General features: G+C 38.5%; 1 protein-coding gene across 6 annotated transcripts in view; it reads left to right on the top strand.

Annotated features, from left to right (window-relative positions):
- chd9 (chromodomain helicase DNA binding protein 9) overlaps positions 1 to 24,424 on the top strand; it is a 242,429-nt gene that overhangs the window by 126,625 nt on the left and 91,380 nt on the right. For all 6 annotated transcript variants that reach the window (XM_043706976.2, XM_043706974.2, XM_043706975.2 and 3 more), the window contains 6 exons: positions 4,574 to 4,917; positions 12,934 to 13,048; positions 13,629 to 13,778; positions 14,543 to 14,611; positions 17,885 to 17,940; positions 20,819 to 20,936. In XM_043706976.2, the coding sequence (XP_043562911.2) occupies positions 4,574 to 4,917; positions 12,934 to 13,048; positions 13,629 to 13,778; positions 14,543 to 14,611; positions 17,885 to 17,940; positions 20,819 to 20,936 (852 nt within the window). The remainder of the gene's footprint in view (positions 1 to 4,573; positions 4,918 to 12,933; positions 13,049 to 13,628; positions 13,779 to 14,542; positions 14,612 to 17,884; positions 17,941 to 20,818; positions 20,937 to 24,424) is intronic.

Consider the following 24,424-nt stretch of genomic DNA (forward strand, 5'->3'; position numbering starts at 1 on the left):
AAAAAGGGATCCGTCCACTAAGTGGGGTGTCATAGCAAGGCCACCCATTGGCATAGCCTCCGATTTTGAAAAATTAATTTTATAGCCTGAGAATGCGCTAAATGTATTAATAACTTGGATTAGGCGAGGTACGGACATAAGAGGATTACTGAGGAATAGAAGAACATCATCTGCATAAAGGGTAATTTTATGTTTACCTATACCAATCCTTAGGGCCGTTATATTAGGATCAGCTCATATAGCTTCTACTAGTGGTTCAATTATTAGCGTAAATAACAATGGCGAGAGGGGACATCCCTGACGGCAGCCCCTACCCACAGTGAAGCTATGCGAACCTAATCCATTGGTAACCACAACTGCTTTGGGATCACTATATAATGTTGAAACCCATTTGGTAAACACCTGTCCAACGCCAAACCTTTCCAATGTGTAAAACAAATATGACCATTCAACCCTATCAAATGCCTTTTCCGCGTCTAATGAAACTACTACTCCTGGTATCTTTCCCTGATGGCAGGCTTGAATCATATTCAAAACCCTTCTAATATTATTGGATGATCTATGACCCTTAATAAACCCCGTCTGATCCTCCTTTATAATATGTGGCAGTACCCTTTCTAGTCTCAGTGCTAACATTTTAGAAAGGATTTTAAAAACTACATTTAGCAAGGATATTGGTCTATATGATATACAATCTTCTGGATCCTTTCCTTTTTTAAGGATAAGAGAGACATTTGCCTCTTTCAGCGAAGGCGGGAGACAGCCCTGACTATATGCATAGTTATACATGTCCATAAGTGGACCAGCCAATATTTCTGTAAATTCTTTATAGAATTCAGCTTGAAAACCATCTGGGCCCGGTGCCTTACCACTCTGAAGTTGCCTAATTGCATCAAGTATTTCTTGGACTGTTAGAGGAACATTTAGGACCAATACCTGTTCCGGAGTTAGGCCTGGAAAGGTCAAATTTTTAAAAAATGACTGCATCCTCCTCGTCCTATCTTCACAATCCTGCAATTTATATAACTGAGAATAAAATTCTCTAAAGATCGCATTAATCTTTTTATGATCATGAGTCAGAATACCCGTACTTTCCTTGATAGACGTAATAGTCTGAGGGGCCTTTTCTTTGCAAGAAATGCTAAGTATCTACCCGGTTTGTCGCCATATTCATATAACCTTTGTTTTGCAAATAATATTTCCCTCTTAGCCTTTTGGGTAAGCATAGTGTATAGAGCTGTCCTAAGAGCCGTAATCCTTTGCAATTTAATAATAGAAGGCCTATCAGTGTATGCTGTTTCAGCTGCTTTTAAGCGAGCTTCAAGCAGACGCTGTTGTTCTCCCTTCAATTTCTTCTGGGTCGCTGAGTTGGAGATGATCAAACCTCGCGTGTAAGCTTTGATGGTCTCCCACATCATTGATGGGTTGCTAGCTGTACCTGAATTAATTTCTAAAAAAGTTTTAAATTCTTGAGAGAAGTACTTTACAAATTTACTATCTTTCATTAGGAAGGGGTCCATACGCCAGTGCCGAGGGGATGTCCCATTGTTCCTCGCCTTAGTTTCCATATATACAGCAGCGTGGTCGGAAATTGCGATACTACCTATTTTACAGGATGATATAGAATTTTAAAAAATCGAGGGGGCAAAAAACATATCATTTCTAGTATAACATTTATGTGGATTGGAGTAGAAAGAAAAATCTCTGCCCTGTGGATGAAGACATCTCCATACATCTACTAATCCTAATTCTTTGTTCAGATCCATCAATTGTCTAGATCTGGGAGATACTCCTGCAGTACTCTTGGGAATCCTATCTATTTCCGGATCCATAATACAATTAAAGTCTCCCCCTATAATTGTATGACGGGCACCAAAAGCCATCAATTTTGAAAAGGCTTCCGTTATAAATTTAAAGGGGTGTGCCGGGGGGCAGTACAAATTTAAAATCCCATATTCCTCTCCATTTATGAAGGCTTTAATCAAAATATATCGTCCAGATTCGTCTTTTATCTGCTTTAGGATTTTGAAAGGGAAATTCTTCCGAACAAGAATAACAACTCCCCTGCTTTTTGAGCTAAATGAAGAAAAAAAGGCCTGTTCAAATCCACCCTGTCGTAATTTCAAGTGTTCTTTATCCGACAGGTGTGTCTCCTGTAGGAGAGCTATATCAACTCTTTCCTTCTTAAGATTTGATAATATTTTCTTCCTTTTGACTGGCGAATTACTCCCCTTGATATTCCAGGTGCACCACTTAACCGACTAATCAACCATAATCATCTGGGCAAATCCGAGACCCCTCGGGAGGGAAACCCTATCCAGAACATCCCGAGCATAGAGCATATAAAATTTACAAAAATAAAGCCTCTCTAATACACTCTCACCAATACAATAAAAAACTATTTCTAAATAAAAAAAATATAAAACTTATCTAAGTGGAGATTTTTCCCCTTGTTCCCATGGGGTGTCACTTCCTCTCCAAAAGTCCATCATATCCTCTCCCAACCAATGCCCCACCCTTGACCCAGGCACTCCTCAGTAAAATGAGGAGAATTCAGATATAATACAAAGCTAGAGTTAAGTGTGAGCACCCTACCCCCATCCATACCAACACCTGGATATATTTGGTAATGTTAATACCATATATAAACATTTAACTATAAAATTACAACCTCAACAAATAATAATTAAATATACTAATACAAAGTAACAAGGGAGAAACAACCCCGCTCCTAAAGACAGAGGTAAAATTGAATAAGGTAACCACCTTCCCCCACCAACATTAACCAAACCCCCCAGCTTATATATATATATATATATATACATACACACACTTATACATATACACACACTTATACATATACACACACTTATACATATACACACACTTATACATATACACACACACATACACATACACACACACACACACACACACATACATACACACACACACACGTGCACACACACACGTGCACACACACACGTGCACACACACACGTGTACACACACACACGTGTACACACACACACACACGTACACACACACACGTACACACACACACACACGTACACACACACACACACGTACACACACACACACACGTACACACACACACACGTACACACACACACACACGTACACACACACACACATACATCCCACATATATACATAAAATAATAAAAGAAAACAACCCCAAGGGGGGGGAGAAAATCAAATCCCTCTCCCCACCCCCCATGATAATATTAATCAGTAAAGTAAGAAAAAAAAGAGGGAGATATAAACCAAAGCGGGGGGAAAGGCAAACCAACATCCATTATGTCTTAGTTTATCTGAGAGAGTCCAAGAATTCCTTAGCCTTTTCTGGCGATCCGAAGTTATACACAGATCCTTTATGGTTAAAGCGTAGCGTCGCTGGATAGCGTAAGGAGTACTGAATATTTAAGTCCCTTAAATGCTTCTTCGCCTCATCGAATGCCTTCCTCTTTCGGACCAGAGTTGGGGAAAAGTCCTGGAAAAACATGATCTTGGATCCTTTATAGATCATAGCTTGGGGGTCTTTTCCAAGATTTCTAGAGATTTCTAGGTGTATCTGCCTCTCCTTGTAGCTCTGCAGCCGGAACAGGACCGGGCGTGGGCGCTGGTTCGAGCCGGGCCTGCGTATTGCGACCCGGTAGGCCCATTCCACCTTTACCTGGCCTGATCCAGCTTCCAGATTTAAAAGCTGTGGCAGCCACTTCTCGAGGAACGCTGTAAGCTGGCCTTCCTCTTCCCGTTCGGGAAGGCCCAGCAAACGAATATTTTTTCGACTACCTCGATAATCGAGGTCGTCAATGTAATTCTCTAAGGTCCGGACTCGCTGTTCGAGAGTCCGAACCCGATCCATGGCCGATTGCGCTGTAGTTTCGGAGGTCGCGGCCTTTAACTCCGCCTCTCCGACTCGGCGCTCGATCTCCTTAATGTCTCGGTCGTGCTTCTGCAGCGCGGCCGAGAGTGAGTCCCATCGACTTTGGGACTCCTCAATAAAAGCATCGAGCTTCGCGTCCAGCTTGGAGATCATCTCCACAAGGCTTGTCACTGTAGGTAAGTCCCCCGGGGCGGCTGCGGACGCCTCTGCATGCAGCTGGAGAGGGTGGGGGAGGAGTTCCTGCTTGCTGAGAGCTGTGGGCTCCCTTCCCTTTGGTCATTTTTACTAAATATTAGACTGTTTAAATGTAATACTAAGCAACTTCTTAAATTAACCAGCTATTATGAATGATTTGGTGAGTGTGATGGGGGTGGGTGACCCACTTTACCCAAGTCTTGGGAAGAGCACTATAGACTCAGACTTGCTGGGTTGCCGCCATCTTGGATCCCCTCAAGTTTAATAATTTTAATGACACATACCTTTTGTTCTGTTAGATCTTGTATCTAGAAAAGGGACAAACAGTACTGTTATTTTTTTGAAATCTGTATATTTTATCTTTCCCCTGTTTGCAATCTCAATTTAATTTACATTTGAGTACATATTTTACTTTCCAGTCACAGTTTTGTTCAATATTGTTCTGACTCATATCTGCATTTTATTTTCAGCCCCCTTCCTCTCAGACCACCATTGATAGTTCTCGTCCACAAACAGCACAAATTGTCAAATTACAGAATGCACAGCTGATGACTGGAAGCAAACAACTAAAAAAGAAGGAAATGCAGAACAAGCAAGAAAAAGCTAATCGCATCATATCGGAAGCAATTGCTAAGGCAAAGGCACGTGGGGAGCAGAATATTCCCCGAGTGGTAAACCCAGCCTGTTTATCCACTGGGTCTGCTCGAAAGGAGGAGAGGAAATCTAACAAGTGCAAAACGAAACAAAAAGATAAAGAGTCAAAAAAATCTAGAACTGGTTTATGTTCTAAACCAAAGGATAGAACAAAAATAAAGTAAGTTGACCCTCTCTCAAAAGTACAAAACTAGTTTTCATGTCTTTAAGCATTAACTTTTCAGTTGTGCAAATATTTTGAAAGTTGATATGTTACAAAATAGAAATGGTGAAATACTATATTTTCACTTGTTTGGTGGTTTTCTATAACCTGTAATGTCATTTAAAATAACACAGGATTTTCAAGCCCAAATGCTGAACCTGTGCTTTCAAGTGGTTATGTGCATTGTAAAGTATCATACAATGATATAAGGAGACCACTCAACCCCATTGTATCGGTACAGATTCTTTTGAAAACTCTGTCTGTTTAGTTTCATAGTCCTGCAAACTTTTCCTTGCAAGTACTTTTCCAATTTCTTTTTAAAGATTTTTTTATTTTTCTGCTGCAATTTCTGCTAAATTTTTTCAATTATCAAAATTAAGGGCATTAATAGCAAGGAATGTAAAATGCTTTTGACACCCAGGATCAACTTCAAAGGTCAAGTACAGAATTGTAAATAGCAAAGAAAATCTTGCATTACTATGCCAAAACAATGTACCTTAACCACATCATCAGATCATTTGCCTGCCACATCAGTGAAAGGCTGCTCTCACCAACTGCTCCTGTGGCTAGTTTTTTGCTGTAGATTTACAGCCAAGGAAGCCATTTGGATACAAAGGTGGAAGACAGAGGGTGGTGGTGGAGGGTTGCTTTTCAGACTGGAGGCTGTGACCAGTAGATTGCCACAAGGATCGGTGCTGGGTGCACTACTTTTCATCATTTATGTAAATGCTTTGGATGTGAGCATAAGAGGTATAGTTAGTAAGTTTGCAGATGACACCAAAATTGGAGGTGTAGTGGACAGCGAAGAAGGTTACCTCAGATTACAACAGGATCTTGATCAGATGGGCCAATGGGCTGAGAGGTGGCAGATGGAGTTTAATTTAGATAAATACGAGGTGCTGCATTTTGGGAAAGCAAATCTTAGCAGGATTTGTACACTTAATGGTAAAGTCCTAGGGAGTGTTGCTGAACAAAGAGACCTTGGAGTGCAGGTTCATAGCTCCTTGAAAGTGGAGTTGCAGGTAGATAGGATAGTGAAGAAGGCATTTGGCATACTTTCCTTTATTGGTCAGAGTATTGAGTACAGGAGTTGGGAGGTTGCGGCTGTACAGGACATTGGTTAGACCGCTGTTGGAATATTGCATGCAATTCTGGTCTCCTTCCTATCGGAAAGATGTTGTGAAACTTGAAAGGTTCAGAAAAGACGTACAAGGATGTTGCCAGGGTTGGAGGATTTGAGCTATAGGGAGAGGTTGAATAGGCTAGGGCTGTTTTCCTTGGAACGTCGGAGGCTGAGGAGCGACCTTATAGAGGTTTATAAAATCATGAGGGGCATGGATCGGATAAATAGACAGTTTTTTTCCCCTGGGGTGGTGGAGTCCAGAAGTAGAGGGCAGAGGTATAGGTTAGAGGGGAAAGTTATAAAAGAGACCTAAGGGGCAAATTTTTCACGCGGAGGGTGTTATGTGTATGGAATGAGTGGCCAGAGGAAGTGGTGGAGGCTAGTACATTTGCAGCATTTAAAAGGCATCTGGATGGGTAGATGAATAAGAAGGGTTTGGAGTGATATGGGCTGAATGCTGGCAGGTGGGACTAGGTTGGGTTGGGATATCTGGTCGGCATGGACAAGTTGGACCGAAGGATCTGTTTCTGTGCTGTACATCTCTATGACTCTAAGTCTTGCAATACATACCAAACTAATTTCAGACGCAATAGTTTCAGGAAATGCATTCCCGATCATTGTAATTTGCAGCAGAAAATGAATTCCTCCTCATTTTGCCACTGTTTCTTTTGGCAACTGTCTTAAATCTGTCTCCTAGTTATCAACCGTTCTGCCATTATGAAACAGTTGCTGTTTTTAGTTTTGATTTTGAATACTTCTGTTAAATTTCCCTTAATCTTCTATGCTCTAAGGAGATTGCCCCTTGATTCTCCTAGTTACTTTCCATGTAACTGAAGTCCTGCATTCCTGTTACCATTGTGTTAAATGTCCTTTGGATTCTCTCTATGAGCATACAATCTGTTCCAGATTGTGCTGGTCTAAAATGTATAGTGTAAATTATAGTAAAGCAATGAGGAAACATGTAATGCTGTTGAATATGGAAAAAAAGTGATTTTGTTTCAGAATCAATTTGTATCAATTGCTGCTATTGGAGGAAAAGAAATAGAAGCAAGTATGTTTATAATTCAAAGGTCTTTCTGGATTTAGTCATAAATACTGTCTAGTCAGTCTCAGAAACTGTGTATAATGTGGTGTATCACCTCTAGTACCCTCTATTTCCTCCCAGAATTTGGGAAAAAAAGTGTTAATAATCTAATTGCACATTTCCATAATGTTAAGCAAAAAAGGTGACTTAAGCAAAAGAACGGTGGTGTGGGTGAAGTTTCGGAAGGGTCATTAAAGGCAGGACAAAGTTTAGTGGTTGTTTACTAACTAAGAAGATAACCAGTGGGAAATTAGATAATAATTTTCACTTCTAATTGTGGACTCAGCCTAATTTTCCATTTGTTAGTGGAAAGAAAAGATGCAGCCACAATTTAACATCGATGATAGCCTGACATTCTTAAGATGAAATCTACTGCATTATTTTTGACATTTGGCCCTGTCTTACAATTTAAGTCTTCTACCTACTTTCAGGATTACAGGGGAACCTTGATTATTCGAACGAAATGGGTGGGCACTATTTCGTTCTGATAATTGATTCTTCGGTTAATAGATTAAATGCCTTTCCTCTAGGGCTCAGAGTTTTTAAAGTCTGCTCCCCATTCAGGAGACTGCAGCCGCACAGTCTACGCGATCCCCCGCCCCGTCCCCCACCACTGCCCCCAACCCCGTCCAACACTGCGCCCCCCGTGCGACCGCCCCCCTCTCCAGGGCAGTTGGACTGTACACCAATAACAAGACTGCTGCTGATTCTGCCTTTGTACGGTAAGTCTCCAAATAGTGTGCCACGCACACACACAGCCATAGCCCCGCGCACACAACTTTTTACTGCAGCTTTTGACAGGTTCCATGTTTACCCTGTATAGGACAGTGTTGGAGAGATTATCTGGGGAAGGTGGGGTTTAGGGTGCACTCCTCTGTAGAACTCCAGGGAAAGTGTGGGGAAAGAGAGAGGACAGGAGGTCGGTCATTTGGAGACGAGGGTGGGGAGGGTAAATGGGGTCCAAGTCAATATGTTTGTTGATAGAGTTCCGGTTGGAATGTCATCCTTCTAGGAATTCTCGTGCATGTCTCTGTTTGGCTTGTCCTAGGATGGATGTGTTGTCCCAGTTGAAGTGGTGACCTTCCTTATCTGTATGTAAGGATACTAGTGAGAGAGGGTCATGTCGTTTTGTGGTTAGTTGGTGTTCATGTATCCTGGTGGCTAATTTGCCTGTTTGCCCAAGGTAGTGTTTATTACAGTTCTTGCATGGTATTTTGTAAATGACATTAATTTTGCTTGTTGTCTGTGTAGGGTCATTCAAGTTCATTAGCTGCTGTTTTAGTGGGTTTGTGGGCTACCATGATGCCAAGGAGTCTGAGTAGTCTGGCAGTCATTTCTGAAATGTCTTTGATGTGGGGGAGAGTGGCTAGGGTTTCTGGACTTGTTTTATCTGCTTGTTTGGGTTTGTTGCTGAGAAATCGGCGGACAGTGTTCGTTGGGTACCCATTCTTCACACTAAAACAACAGCCAATGAACTTGAAAGAACCTACACAGACAATAATCAAAGGTAATGGGGGGAGCAGGAAATGACATCACCAACCCAAAGAAACCCAAATATATAATTAGAAAGCTGGAATCATCAGCACTGCTTCGTCCGGAGGTTCACTGAAGATGCTACCTCGTATGGTGATGAAATGTCTGAAAATGAACCTTCCAACTCAGCGAGCAAACCTACATCCAGACTTATAATCCTTTCAGACTAATGGATAAATCCCCATTGTTTTGTTCACCAGGCTAGCTTTACGTTTTCACTAACGATGTTTACAGGGTGGCACAATGCACTTTTGATCACTTTCACAAACTAGCTGAATGCTGAATTATATAGCTGCTTAACTTTTTAAAAATTCTTAGATAAGAGATCACTTAAAGTAGAAAATGCCTCAGCTGTTACATTATTGAATAATATAACTTGAACAGAACAAAGGAAGAAAACTGCAGTATAAGAAGTCTAAAATATATACTGCATTCTTTGTCAAAGAGTTCCAGGAAGTATCTATGTTCTTTGCCCTTAAAATCAGAGTGCAGAGAAGGACATTGGATGACAGAAGTTGGTGTAAACAATCAGGAAATATTTTAAATTTGAATCAAAATTTTGTGTTTATTTCACTGTTTGTGAATCTTTTTGTTGGGGCAAAGGATAACATTGGTGAGAACTACAAGATCATCTATTCATTTCAGTCAACTAGTTCTAAATCAGGCTATGACTAAGCTCAACACTTTGCAACTTTTTGTTCAAAAATATATACAAAATGTGTCTGAACAAATCCTACTGTATCACTTTGCCTTTTGTAACTTTTTAAAATAATTTATATTTGGTTAGAAACCAATTACAGTTTGAACAAGTGAGATTGGACTTCTGTTGGGCAAATGTAAACAATTAAAACTATGAGGTTGGTATGTTACTGATGTATATTGTTAACATGTTATTGAGATTGCAAAGCCCCTCTGGTCCTCTTGGATTGGGTCATTTACCTTTTTATATGAACGGATTGTGTGTGTTCTTATTGGACTCAACTTTCTCCTTCCTCTGCAAAAGTGTATTCTAGGATTTGTAGAGAGGTTAGTTTTCCCATTTCTTGGAAGAGTCTGTACAACTATCACTTTACCTTGTCTACATTCTGAGAAGAAATGCATATTTTTTGCAACTAGCCACAATTGCCGTGTTGTCCTGCGTATGTCTGGTGACCGGCTTAACAAACTGCTAACTGACTTTTTAAAACTGAAGAATGTACCCTTTAATTACATCAAATAATTGCCACATTCTGGTTATAGCCTTGCAAATACAGTATTTGACATATAAGATTAGTGATAAACGTTATCATTACACTGGGGAACGATAGAATGCACAGACAGGTAGCAGATACATGCATATATTGCTAAAGGTTGAGAAAATAGTTGATTTAAGCATGTTATGTTGTTAGGTTTTACAAATAGTAGTATAAAGTACAAAAGCAAGGAAGTTATGACAAACCTTTGTAAAACTCTGATCCAACCTTAATTGCAGTATTGCACCCAGACATGGTTTCATACTTAAAGACATGAAGGCTTTAGAGAGAATGTAGAGTAAATACTGAAGAATGTCTTCAGTGACGCAGATCCGAAGGGAATTCAATTATGTATGTAGGTTGGAAAAGGTGGGACTGTTCTTGGAGAAGACAATATAAAAAAGAAATTTATTAGCAGTCAAAATTATCAGAGGTTTGGATGGGGCAGATGTGAAGAAACTAACTTGTCAGATAGATCTAGATGTAGAGGATATTGATTCAACATTCTGAATCAAAGGTGGGTTGTTAAAGAGCTTCCAGACAGCTGGCACACATTTGGTAAATCTAAAAAGATCATGGCCTGTATGTGTTGTCATTAGGTGTCTAGTCCAGCCTAGCACCTAAAAAGCTAAATGGCATGTACAATAGGGAAATAAATAGTGTGGCTGTTGAACCAGTCAGACTGTAGAATTCTCATGGAGAGAGACAGTGTAAAACAGAAAATGAAATGAAATGGAAAGAAGGATGTTATGAAAGAATGGTGAGGAGGTATTCTTTTTAAATCTGCAACAAATAAATTCTGAAGAAATTAGGGTTACACAATTGAGACAGAATTCTGCTCTGGTGAGGTTGCCTGGTTTTAAGTGAGTATATAGTACCATTCAAATTTCAGTTACACCTGAATGAAACAATCTGAACATTTTCTGCTGTTTTAGTGGTGAGTATCCCATCCTTGATGCATTTCCTTGACCAGTCTATCAGCAACGTGCTGTTACAGCATTGCTTGTGGAGGAGGTGGTTAACTTAAGTGGCAGATTCCTCAGATCTTCACTTAACTGCACCTATGTAAACTCTGGAAATTGTTGTTTTGTTTTACTTCATAATAGCGCAGTTTTTGACTACAGCATGCAGGCTGTTCTTAAATATTGAAGACCTTCCATCACCAAAAGACAGTTATATCCTTGATGTTTCTTCAAAAATGCTGTAAAAAATGTTATAGTACATTTTCCTGGAACTCATTCCATGGCATTAAGCTCATTTTTATATTTGGCTTAACCAAAGCAAAAATCTGTTGTGCACAGTGAGGTGTTTGATGACACCCATTTTGATTTTACGTAAGTCACTTGGAGAGCAAGCTCATAATCACTGCTGAAGTCCCAACCTAACTACTGATTCATTAACCAGGAATATTGTTCTTATATATATGGAAGGAAATCAGCTTAAAGTGCCAGATTCAATCTCTGCACTTTAACTTTACATGTATAAGTGTATAAGAAGGCACCAAGCCAAAGAAAAATGCCAATGGAGGGCAGTAAGAAAAGAAAAAGATACAAAAAAGAGACAAATTATTGAAGCAAATTCACCCCAATACAGGCATTATCTCCAAGCCCATGCGCAATGTAAACTAGTTTGTGAGTGATACTATTGAGTGCAATGTGGTGATACTGCCTTCCCATTATGACAAGCCCACTGCAGTTGGCTCCTGAGAAGTCCAGTCTATAATATGCCTTCCGTGTGCCCAGGGAATTGGACAAACATGCTGTATCAGAAATGGCGAAGTTGGTGACCATGTACATCAGCTCCAATTAAAGCCTTACTTTGTGCTGAAAATTTCACCCCCTGACCACATCAGTGAGATACAGATGTTTGATTTGTATCCTATCAATAAGTTAAACCTTTTCACACACGGAAGGGGAGGAAAATGGCTGAAAAACTAAACATAGACTAGACATTAGGGTTAAGCTTGTTTTGACAGTGTCCAATGGAAATGCTGTTATACAGAATGTCAGACTCACTAATTCACTATTGCTTGTATTACACTACCTTCCGAGACTAATTTCTATTTTATCTGGTTACTGTAACCGTGACATTTGATCTTGCTCAATTAAGACAGCCCTGGTGTCAATATAAGTAGGGTCTGAATTGTTACGTTGCTTCCAAGTAATAAAATTTAAAACTATTAATGTTGTTCCTGGTGGAAATAAATCCATAATGAGAAGTTGCTTTAGTGTTAATTCGCAGTATTTCAAACCACTGAGACTGTGTTTTCACTAGCTGTAGGACTTTAAGGGGTGACCTTGTAGAGGTTTATAAAATAATGAGGGGCATAACTAAGCAAGGCTCTTTTCCCTAGGATGAGGGAGTTCAAAACTAGGGGGCATATTTTTAAGGTGATAGGAGAAAAACTTAAAAAGAGATAAAGGGCAACTTTTTTTTTAACAGAGGGTGGTTTGTGGGTGGAATGAACTGCCAGAGGAAGTGGTGGATGCAGGTACAGTTAGAACATTTAAAAAAACATTTTGATAGGTATGTGAATAGGAAAGGTTTAGAGAGATATTGGCCAAAAGCAAACAAGTGGGACTAATTTATTTTAGAAACACGGTCAGCAAGAATGAGTTGGACCGAAGGTTCTGTTGCCAAGCTTTTTCACTCTATAACTACTAAGATCAATGGGCCACCAAAATGGTGCACTGAGGTGAAGTGCTTTGTTGTGATTAATGGTATAATCTCAAACCTGAGCTGGCGATAACAACAGAAGGGAGTAAGGCACTTCTAAAACTTGCTTACATTGTCTACAGATTGAAAATATTGCCATATTCTAGCACTGACATCTGTTCCTGAGTGCACAAATTAAGCAGTCCTTCACTCCTGACCTGGACAATATTTTGCAATTAAATATTGTGCAATTTGATATTTTCAGCTTGTCTTCGTGAGTTAACCCAATCTGAGATCACAGCTACATATCGTGGTAGATCCTAATTTATTGAAAATTGTTTCAACAGCAAAATCATAATAACACTTGGGAAAAAAAGGAAGAATGAATCGTCAGAAGAGGGCTCAGATACCGAACAGATTCCCACACCATCGATCAAGAAAGAATCCATTTCTGGATGTCAAGTAAGGTTTTAATATCCAATACTGAAGGGAGCAAAACTGTTCTTTGAAATAATGAATCAAATTGATATGGTGGTCAAGGTAGGGAAAGCGTTTGTCGCTAATGGAAAGAAAGGAGGAACAAGTACTATGGCTGGGTGATGGTGGGTGAGTAGAAGGTAAACATGAGGAAGTGAAGAAGAAAGCAAAAAAAAGAGGTTGAAGGTCAATATTTAAAAGACAGCAAAGAAGAGTGAAAAAGGAAAGAGACAGGAGAAAGGACACAGCCTGGAGTAACTGGTTGATTGAATGTGGTAAGTAAGTAATAGAGAAAGAAAGTAGAGCCAAAAGAAAGGAAAACAGTTGAGCAAAGGGATAAAGCTATAATGGTTAAATTCTTGATGCCAATTGAATTATGCAGTGAAGGTTGTTTCATTTTGCTTTAATTTGTCTTTCAAATGAGTGTAGATAAATACAAGACCAATTATATAATTATTACCTTAAAAACAAATTATCTTTTTATAAAATAATAGAAAAGGTCATAATTGTGTGTACATGTGGGAGTAAAGTAATGGTAATTTTAAGGTCATAATTAATTTTGCAGAAGAGACGATCGAACAGACAAGTGAAAAGAAAGAAATATAACGAAGACACTGGAATGAAGATTTCAGATGATGATGATGGCTTAACTACTAAAGGAAAAGTCAAGACTGGTGCTGTTCTACCTGCTGAACAACCTGTGCAATTATTTGTGGTGAGAGGCCATTTTTATTAAACATAGCAAAATCTAATGACGAGAATTTTGTGGGCAGTACAACAAAATGTTGTTCTAATTTATAGTTATAATTAGTGTGTTATAATTAACCTATTTGTTCAGTGTTGAGCATTTTATTAAACTGACATTAGTTATTATGGATTGATAATTATCCTGGTTATTCAGAGCAAGTTGATAGAAATTTTCAATGCTTTTTGCAGTATCTGCAGAAAAATATGCTGTTTGCACATTGCTATATTGTGGCTTTCATTTATGGTTTTATATTTTCAATCTCCTTCCTTGTAAGATTTTTAGAAAAGTCAATTCATTTTATAAGGTCAGGGTTGCCTTAATTCTTAACCATTTCTTTCAGTATATTCTTCAGGTGAAAATGTTTGTTTGTTTCCTTTCAGAACACAATACAACCAAATACATATACCATTCCAACAGTAATGACACAGCTGTAACAGTTAGATCTACTCCTGTGATATAATGTTCTTAAACTTGTCTCCACAAACTTTTGCATTGGAGTAAAATCTTTTATCTTTCAAGTTTTGATCTGACTGGAAATATTAGGTGTACTATGAAAGTATAATTGTTACAATTGCAGAATATCAATTTTAACCTGCCATTCATTAACACTTTTGTAACATTTATAGTTGTATTTATAAATTCATGAAAAAATTTCTCAATCCATTTGTACATGAGAATATGAAGTATAATGTTTTGTTTCACGATCTTTAAAATTGACATCTTTTCTTTAGGAAAATCCTAGTGAAGAAGATGCTGCAATTGTAGACAAAGTTATGGCTTCAAGATTAGTGAAAAAGGAGGTGAGATGCTTTTTAATATGGTAATAATACATTTTTAATACCTTGTCTACTTTCTAATTAAAAGTATTCACTTTTTTTTTCCTAAAGTCTTCAAGTGCTATGTCCATTAGAGCTCACTTTGTTAAGTCCTTTTATCTTCATTAGATGTTGAGACTCATCCAAAATTACCATTTGTAGTTGAAATGATCCTGATTTGGATTTCCAAATTTTCTTAACTCTACTGATTTTGGAGATGTAAAATTTGAATAATTATTAGTGCAAAGTGTTTTGATCTGCTAAAATCCTTTCTTCCCTCCTTGCGAATGGGTAAAATTGCTGTAATATGTATAGCAAGCTATAACCTCAGTAATTGTTCTAATGACATCTGTCTGTATGAATTCATAGTCATTAGTCACATCAGAGTTATTTTATAATCTTTTATATTTATAATCTTTTGAAAATTAAATATGGCTAGTCTTGTAAATATTTTATAAATTAGTTTAGTCTCCAATATTTCTTCCAGAGGAAAACCTTGAAACCAATTTTGAAATGTTAAACAGAACAAGTAAAAAGATTTATTTTAGCTGCCAGTTGTTTATATTTTGCTCTCTATATCAGTTTGTTTTTAAAATTGTCACCTTAAATATTTAGTTTTAAGCCCTCAATTAATATTATATTAAGAGGGAAACTTTTAAAATTAACTGATTTATTCAGCGAGTGGTGAAGGTGATGGTTTAAAGATAAGCAACAGCAGGGAAAATGTTACTAGCAAGATGCTGAAGGATTGTTCTGGAGTCATTATTGATGATATGAAGGAAGGGGCAAATTATCACAAGTTGGCAAAAGCCATGAAGAGTGAGAGAAACGAAAACAAATGTGTTGTAGAGTGTATTGCATGAGCTGAATAAAACACTCTGGATGGTGTGGAAGTTTCAAATTTTAATAAGATGACATAATAATTTTGGGCGATATGTCTGTTAAGGGATGTGAAGATCAGAATCTTACAGATTTGAGATCTGTTTATTTAGGGAAAAAAAATTCTGTTAAAATCCTTTCTCCCCTCTTTACAAATGGATAAAATTGTCTTTGTCCCAAAGGGCATTGAAACGTTTCATCTATGGAGGGCTCCCAAGGAGATAATTTAGTATATCCAGTGCTTAGTGACAAGAACTTGTTTTAGAGAAACGGATGAAGTATTTCTTTTTCTAGGTTAGAGAATTGGTCAGTTTTCCCCCTACAAATTAACATTTGTGGCAACTTGTGGCAGATAATTTTGAATTTACATGGACTACTTAATAAAATAAGCAAATTTGAACAAGTGTTTTCTTTTCATTGTGGGGGATTTTGTACATTTGTAATCTCCTCCACAACTTGAAATATGCTAATCTGTTGGAAGTTGTATTTAATAACCAGTTATAGGGTCAGGTATCCTTTATCTGCATTTCCAAAAAACGGAAGAACCAAATGTCTTCTCAAAAGCGGAACTGGACAGACTTGTAGACACACTGAGTCCAGGCCCTTTGGGCAGAAGAACTTAATTTAGTCTGAACAGACACATAAAAGCCAACTTTTATTTTCCCAAGGACATGAACTCAGCATGTCTACAGGTCTATTTGGATCTGTTAGGACCTTTTGGAAAATGATTGCTTTTAGGTCCACTTGGACCAAGCGATGCTTTCATTTCAAAGAGCCTGGATGAACCTAAGTGGTAAGTGCAGCAAATAGAGACGAAAGAATAGTCAGTGCAGAGATGATGGGAAAGAAACGTTTACTGGTAGCACCAGATTTTTGATAAAGACAATGTGAAGCAATTCCTCCATAGGCTAGGATATGGCTTCAAATGTTAAATTAAGATTTTGCTTTTGGTTGTGAGATCCTTAATGAAAAGACCGTAGAAAGCAAGGTAACTACATCCGAAAACTGAAAATACCCATCATCTGAAAAACAGTCGGTCCTGAGCTTTTCAGATAAAGCATTCCTGAACTGTAATAAATTTTTTATTAGCCAGCCCATGTCCAAATTGTATATTTGCATTTTAATATTATAAATTGAAATTACAAAGTTTTAAATTTATTTTAATTGAAGTGCCTAAAAAACGGCTGGAAAGGCGCAAATAGCAATGTCTGAGTATGAATGAAAGCAGAGGAAGTGGGGCCTGAACCTCGAGTACTGAGAAAACCTAAGTTTAACACTGAAGAATTGAGATTATAGGAAAGCTAAAAATGGATTTATTTTGAAAGTCGTTGGTGTAACCATTGGAGTGGAGAGGTCATGTAGGCAGATATGTGATGCTGCAAGATGGAACTGAGTGAAGTTGTTCAGAATCCATGGTAGGAAGACAATTGGTTCTGGAAATCTAGTTTTTTGTATTACATCATTCTCCTGTATTAATTTCATTCTTGGACATGTGACTGAAATCCTCAGGTTTATTAGGAGTTTATTAGTATTTTGTGTAGATATTTCGATGCAATAGAAAATGCTGACCTCTTTTAAAAGAGGGATGGATGCCCTTAGAAAATTAACTACTTAAAATTCACATGTTTCACTAAGCTTAGTGCACTTATCCAAAAATCTAAGTTTGAAACTCCTTCAGCTGATTGCTTTGACAGCAAATTAGTCAGTTGAGATAGAAGTAAAGGAATTCAGGTTCAATTGTTAATTAGTTTGTGCCTAACATGCTTGTGCTGAGTGACATTACGTGATTGACAGAACTGGCAGAATGTTTTGTATGATTGTGTTTAGTTGTTGTTTGGAAAAGAATTTGGCAAATAGAAAAGATTTTTTGGTGGCTTAATAGAACTCCAATTTGTCTGAATTGATTGAGATGAACAACACCGATTTTATTAAATAAGCTTAAATAAGTTGATGTTATTAACGATAATAGTATAGGGTACATATCAAACCGTCAGGCATTTTTATTTTGTATTCAATAAATTTCTACTGATGTTTACTTTTGATAATGCTGTTTTAGAGCTTAATATCAATTGTTCAATCTGTTAATGGTTATTATTCCACTATCCACAGACAGTGAAAACACGAGGGCTTGTATAATTTATTGAGCTAATATCAACTACTGACAAATGCTATATTACCAGATAATTGCATGGATCAAGTCAGCTAATTGACAAGAATGACCCCAGTTGCTGGGCATGAGAAATATCTGGTGAAGTTTTACGCACAGTGGGATTTTTTTTCAGAATGGTTTGAAATTTGATGATGTTTCTTCCAAAATGCCTTTTTTATTTGTAATGTACATTTTACCAGTAATGTTAATCAGAAGGCTTCTTTGTTTAGGTAGCAATGGGACATATGGCTGATGTTGAGGAGTTCTTTGTGAAATACAAAAATTAGTAAGTGAATTTATTTTTAAGCTGTTATGATCCTTTTTAGTGTTAAAGGCAATGGACATTTAATATTCAATTATATTTTAATATGCAAACTTCAATTACATTGTGAAAATATCAACTTAGAATCCAAATTTAGTATCATAGAATCCCTACAGTGTGGAAACAGGCCATTTGGCCCGACAAGTCCCCACCGACCCTCCGAAGAGTATCCCACCCAGACCCATTCCTCTACCCTTTTACTTTATATTTCCCCTGAATAATGCACCTAACCTACACATTCAAGAACACTATGGGCACTTTAGCATGGCCAATTCACCTAACCTGCACATCTTTGAGCTGTGGGAGGATACCGGAGCTTCCAGAGGAAACCGATGGAGACATGGAGAGAATATACAAACTCCCCATGGACAGTCACCCGAGGCTGGAATTGAACCGGGTCCCTGGGACTCTGAGGCAGCAGTGCTAACCACTGAGCCACCATGCCACCCATGCATGTTACCACCTAATGATTGCACAAAATTATTTTGCAAAATGTGTTTGCAAAACAAACAGGAATAAGATGGTACATAACCTCATTTGAGAAAGTTAAATAGAGATGGTTTTGAGTGGATATTAGGTTACCAGGTTTCCTGGGACATTATTAGATTATTTTAGAAGTTAGCTATTAGAATGGAATCAGTGAGCAGGCTTCCAACCAATTCTTTCAATTCAATCTGTTATTGTTAAGAAGAAAGTATTGAAATAACTCACTTCAAATTTACTCCAGTTATTGAACCAGATGATGACAAATACAGAATTGTACTTTCATAATAAAAATGCTATGTTCCAAATTGGTTACCTTGGAACTATGAGTTCTGTTATTCTCAAGTTTCATTTTTTTAAACTAATGCAACCGATGACCAACTTTAACCTTGTAGATATTGCAGTTAATGTTGATTTGCATTCCTGTAAGCATATCTTGCACTATATTTAATTAAACACAAACGTAGCAAAGAAGGATGGCTATGAATTATTTTGTTTTAATACAGTTATGATCTAGAATGCATTGCCTGAAAGCAAAGTGCAAGTGGAATTAATAAACATTTTCAATAAGAAATTGACAATAATAAGCAAAAGTAGAAAAAGACTTGCAGATCTGTGGGAACTGTGATTAATTGAACAGCACTTTCATAAAGCAAAAATGGGCCAAATGGCCTCTTTTGTGCGTATAATTCTGTGATTCACAGCAATACACCTATAAATGCCATGACTTTTATCTAACAATGATTGATGGCTGGATCAGAAATGTAGATATGTCAGATATCTTGAATACATTTTCATCTTGTTAAAAACCATAAGGGGATTTCATACAACATAAATTTGAGTTATTTCAGTAATAACTAGCAAAATAGGTAAAAAGGAAGAGGAAACGGACGTAGTAAGATGTAGGTGTAGGATATAGTATATTAGCATGGATGGAGGATTGGCGAACTGTTGGAGGACAGAGTTGGGATAAAAGGGGTATTTTCAGGATGGCAACTTGTAACTACTGGAGTGCCACAGGGTTCAGTGCTGGGACCATAATTATTTACAATATATATTAGTTACTTGGATGATGGAAGTGAAAGTGCTCTCTCCAAGTGTTTGGATGACCCAAATGTAGACAGGAAGGCAAGTAGTGAGAATTGTACAAAGTCCATAGAGGGATATAGACAGAGTTAATGTGTGGACGAAAACATGGTGCGTGGAATATAATGTGGGAAAATGAGAGTTTATCCACTTTGGCTGAAAGGATAGAAAAGCTGAATGTTTCATAGCCTTCTGGAAAGACTGCTGAAAACTGTAGCATGAGGATTTGAGGGTTGTTGTGCATGAATCACAAAAGTCTCGCATTCAAGATCAGTCAGTTATATGGAAAGCAAATGTCATATTGACCTCTATTTCAAAGGGAGGGATGGGATATAAAAATAGAAAGACCTTACTAACGCAGTAGTCAGTCCATTCCTAGAATATTGTAAACAGTTTTGGTTACCTTAAAAGAAAAGAAAATACTGGTTTTCGAGGCAGCCCAGAGGAGGCTTGCTGAATTGATTTTGAGTATGGAGGTATATTATTATGAATACATGTCAAGTAGGTTGGACTTACTGGAATTCAGAGGAGTGAAAGACCTTTGGAAAATAGATAAGATTTCAGAGACATTTAACAAGGTACACTGTTTCCCCTTGTGGGAGAGCCCAGAACAAGAGTTCAATTCCAGAGTAAGAAATCACCTATTTGATAAAATTGGGAAATTTGTTTTCAGAGATTAGTGTACTTGTGGAATTCTTTACCACAGCAAACTGTCTAGGCTATATTGCTAAATATATTCCAAGCTGAGAGAGACAGATTTATAATCAGAAAGGGAATCATGGATGATAGGAAAAAGGCAGGAAAGTGGAGTTGAAAATGAAAATATTAGCCATGATTTCATTTGGATGGTGGGGCAAACTCAATGGGTCGTATAGGTGACTCCTTTTCCTGTGGCTTACGGGCTTATTTAAGTACAATGTAATTTGATATTGAAATAGGTTTGTTTCCAGAAGTAATGGTTTGCAAAGGAAATCCCCAACTATTCAGCAAATCAGTGTGCTACCTCTGTATACATAAAGTGGTGCTGTGCATGCAGAGCATGAAAAAATGTTATTTAATTGTTAAATGTTGCTTGATGGTTAGGTTTGACTACTTGATGTTCAAGACTCTGTATAAGCTATGGATAATAGGTATAAAGGTATACTGTTGTAGATTTTACTGAGAATTAGTACTCAGTTGAACACATCAGTGAAGCTAAGTTGAGTCCAGTGTGTGTGAAGATAAAAAGTCTAATGACATATTTATCGTATTGACTTTAGTTTATCATTTCTAGCTCATACCTGCATTGTGAATGGGCCACAGAAGCACAGTTAATGAAAGACAAAAGGATACATCAAAAAGTGAACCGCTTCAAGATTAAACAGGCACAGAGAGGCCATTTCTTTGCAGCTGTAAGTTGTTTTTTGTGTTTGTGGGCTTATGCTTGTCTCGGGTACCATTGTCTAGAACAGGATTTATCTTATATCGCTGCCTCAACTCATGTTTCAAATCTACAGCACCGCATGAAGATGTACCAACCTGAAGTTCCACTGCATGTTTTTCTTCCACTACAAATTTCTCTAATGGGAATCTATAAGAGGATCAATTAATATTTACAACCCGGAATAACGCTTATGCTGATCCCAAGGTGCTAGTGAGCCTTCGTCGCCCTATTCGAATAACTTGCTTTGTGTTTTCTTCTGACAGTGGATTCAAAGTGGTACACACAGGTCCTTATTAACCAACTTCTCCATCAAGCAAGTCATGTTTACTTATTAACTACCTAGCAAATTTCCTGATAAATACTTCCAGTACTTGTGCATCCAGGATCCTCCAGCGCATCGTAACAATCTACTGCAAAAAAGCATGTTGAGGCACGTAGTGCCCAAAACAGAACTACCATTCAAGCACATTGTGAGGGTGACTGCCCTTGATATAAATACAACATTTGATCAAGTATGGATTTAAAAGCACTGTAGCCATACCCAGCGCCAAGGAAATTTGTTATGGTTGTTGAATATCAATCGTCTTAGCCCCAAAACATCACTGAGGAGTTCTTTGGCAGTGCCTAGATACAACTATATCTTCTATAATCTTAAACATTTGGTCAGGGAGAAAGACTTTTGTGGAATAAAATGTTAGTATCTTAAAGCAGGCAAGCACAGTGGAGAGGTTATTGGTAAGGAATTCAAAATCATGGCTCCCAATGGTGAAGTACTTTAATGCTTGGAAGTAACTCGTCCATGCAGACCAGATATCCTAACCTAATCTAGTCCCATTTGCCAGCACTTGGCCCATATCCCTCTAAACACTTCCTATTCATATACCCATTCAGATGCCTTTTAAATGTTGTAATTGTACCAGCCACCACCACTTCCTCTGGCAGCTCATTCCATATATGCACCACCCTCTGTTTTGATAACTCTCCTTCTGATTTCAGAATAAAATTTATATTCTAACAAGCACGAATGTTCTAGATATTTGCAACACAGGACACAGGTCAGAAATGTGATGAAAAGCACTGCAGTTGCCTGAATGGATACAAGTCCAGCAGCACTTGAAGTTCACACTGTCCAGAGCAAACCAGCCCATTTGATTGACACCCCATTCATTCCTTGAAGTCATAGTCATTATTGTACAAACGGACATCACTCAGCCTGTCAAGTTCATGATAATTATCTGTAGAAAACTTTGTTATCCTGATGTGTCCCATTGTCCTGCAAATTCATAATCTCTGTTGATATAATTTTATTTTTAATTCCATGCATTGTCCCCACTTATGCCATCAATTTGGGTCAGTTCCCATGCTGCATGACTTTATTTGCAAGATGTCTGCAAAAATTTTAGCAGATCTTTATCATAGCTGCTTTCAAATTGTCAACCCCTCCACAGAAGGATAAGGGCAGCAGACACATAGGAATACCACTGCCAGCAGGTTCCGTATCCCACCATGATCTCTGACTTGGAACTGTATCACCATTTTTCCTACTGTCATTGGGTCAAAATCCTGGAACTCTCTCCCTAACAACAATTGGGTTTGCCTACACCACACAGACTACAGTGATTCAAGAAGATAACTTACTGCTCTTGACAAGATTGCAACAAGGGATAGGTAGGAAATACTGTCCTTGAAAATTATACTCTTATCTCTTGTGGAAACAATTGGTGGGTGTGAGAATGATTAGAACTCCATTCTTTCCAGTACACCGCTTCACATCTGGGATAGAAATGAGATGCACTTGACCAGTTCAGCAAAATGAAATTGGAAGAAGGCACAGAATACCAGCCCTTATTACTACCGTCTATGGCAAATTTAAAAATAATCAACTTCAAATCCCTACCTGCTTAATTCTTCAGTCCTAAGAACAGTACAGCACAGGAGCAGGCACTTAGGCCCACCAAGTTTGCATGACACATGGTGTCTTTCTAAACCATAAGACCATAAGACATAGGAGTGGAAGTAAGGCCATTCCGCCCATCGAGAACACTCCGCCATTCAATCATGGCTGATGCGCATTTCAGCTCCACTTACCAGCGTTCTCCCCGTAGCCCTTAATTCCTCTAGACAACAAGAATCTATCAATCTCGGCCTTGAAGACATTTAGCGTCCCGGCTTCCACTGCACTCCGTGGCAATGAATTCCACAGGCCCACCACTCTCTGGCTGAAGAAATGTCTCCGCATTTCTGTTCTGAAATGACCCCCTCTAATTCTAAGGCTGTGTCCACGGGTCCTAGTCTCCTCGTTTAACTGAAACAATTTCCTAGCATCCACCTTTTCCAAGCCATGTATTATTTTGTACGTCTCTATTAAGTCTCCCCTTAATCTTCTAAACTCCAACGAATACAATCCCAGTATCCTCAGCCGTTCCTCATATGTTAGACCTGTCATTCCAGGGATCATCCGTGTGAATCTCCGCTGGACACGTTCCAGTGCCAGTATGTCCTTCCTGAGGTATGGGGACCAAAACTGGACACAGTACTCCAAATGGGGCCTAACCAGAGCTTTATAAAGTCTTAGTAGTACATCTCTGCTTTTATATTCCAACCCTCTTGAGATAAGAGACAACATTGCATTCGCTTTCTTAATCACGGACTCAACCTGCATGTTTACCTTTAGAGAATCCTCGACTAGCACTCCCAGATCCCTTTGTGCTTTGGCTTTATTAATTTTCTCACCATTTAGAAAGTAGTCTATGCTTTTATTCTTTTTGCCAAAGTGCAAGACCTCGCACTTGCTCACGTTAAATTCCATCAGCCATTTCCTGGACCACTCTCCCAACCTGTCTAGATCCTTCTGTAGCCTCCCCACTTCCTCAGTACTACCTGCCTGTCCACCTAACTTCGTATCATCGGCAAACTTCGCTAGAATGCCCCCGGTTCCCTCATCCAAATCATTAATATATAATGCGAACAGCTGTGGCCCCAGCACTGAACCCTGCGGGACACCGCTCGTCACTGGCTGCCATTCTGAAAAAGAACCTTTTATCCCAACTCTCTGCCTTCTGTTAGACAGCCAATCCTCAATCCATCCCAGCAGCTCACCTCGAACACCATGGGCCCTCACCTTGCTCAGCAGCCTCCCGTGTGGCACCTTATCAAAGGCCTTTTGAAAGTCTAGATAGACCACATCCACTGGGTTTCCCTGGTCTAACCTACTTGTTACCTCTTCAAAAAATTCCAACAGGTTTGTCAGGCATGACCTCCCTTTACTAAATCCATGTTGACTTGTTCTAATCAGACTCTGCTCTTCCAAGAATTTAGAAACCTCATCCTTAATGATGGATTCTAGAATTTTACCAACAACCGAGGTTAAGCTGATTGGCCTATAATTTTCCATCTTTTGCCTTGATCCTTTCTTGAACAAGGGGGTTACAACAGCCATCTTCCAATCATCCGGGA

The sequence above is a fragment of the Chiloscyllium plagiosum genome, unplaced genomic scaffold (assembly GCF_037043375.1).
Source record: "Chiloscyllium plagiosum isolate Xiang-an unplaced genomic scaffold, Cpla_swu_hap1 HiC_scaffold_17, whole genome shotgun sequence".
In the NCBI taxonomy this organism is placed as follows: Eukaryota; Metazoa; Chordata; class Chondrichthyes; order Orectolobiformes; family Hemiscylliidae; genus Chiloscyllium; species Chiloscyllium plagiosum.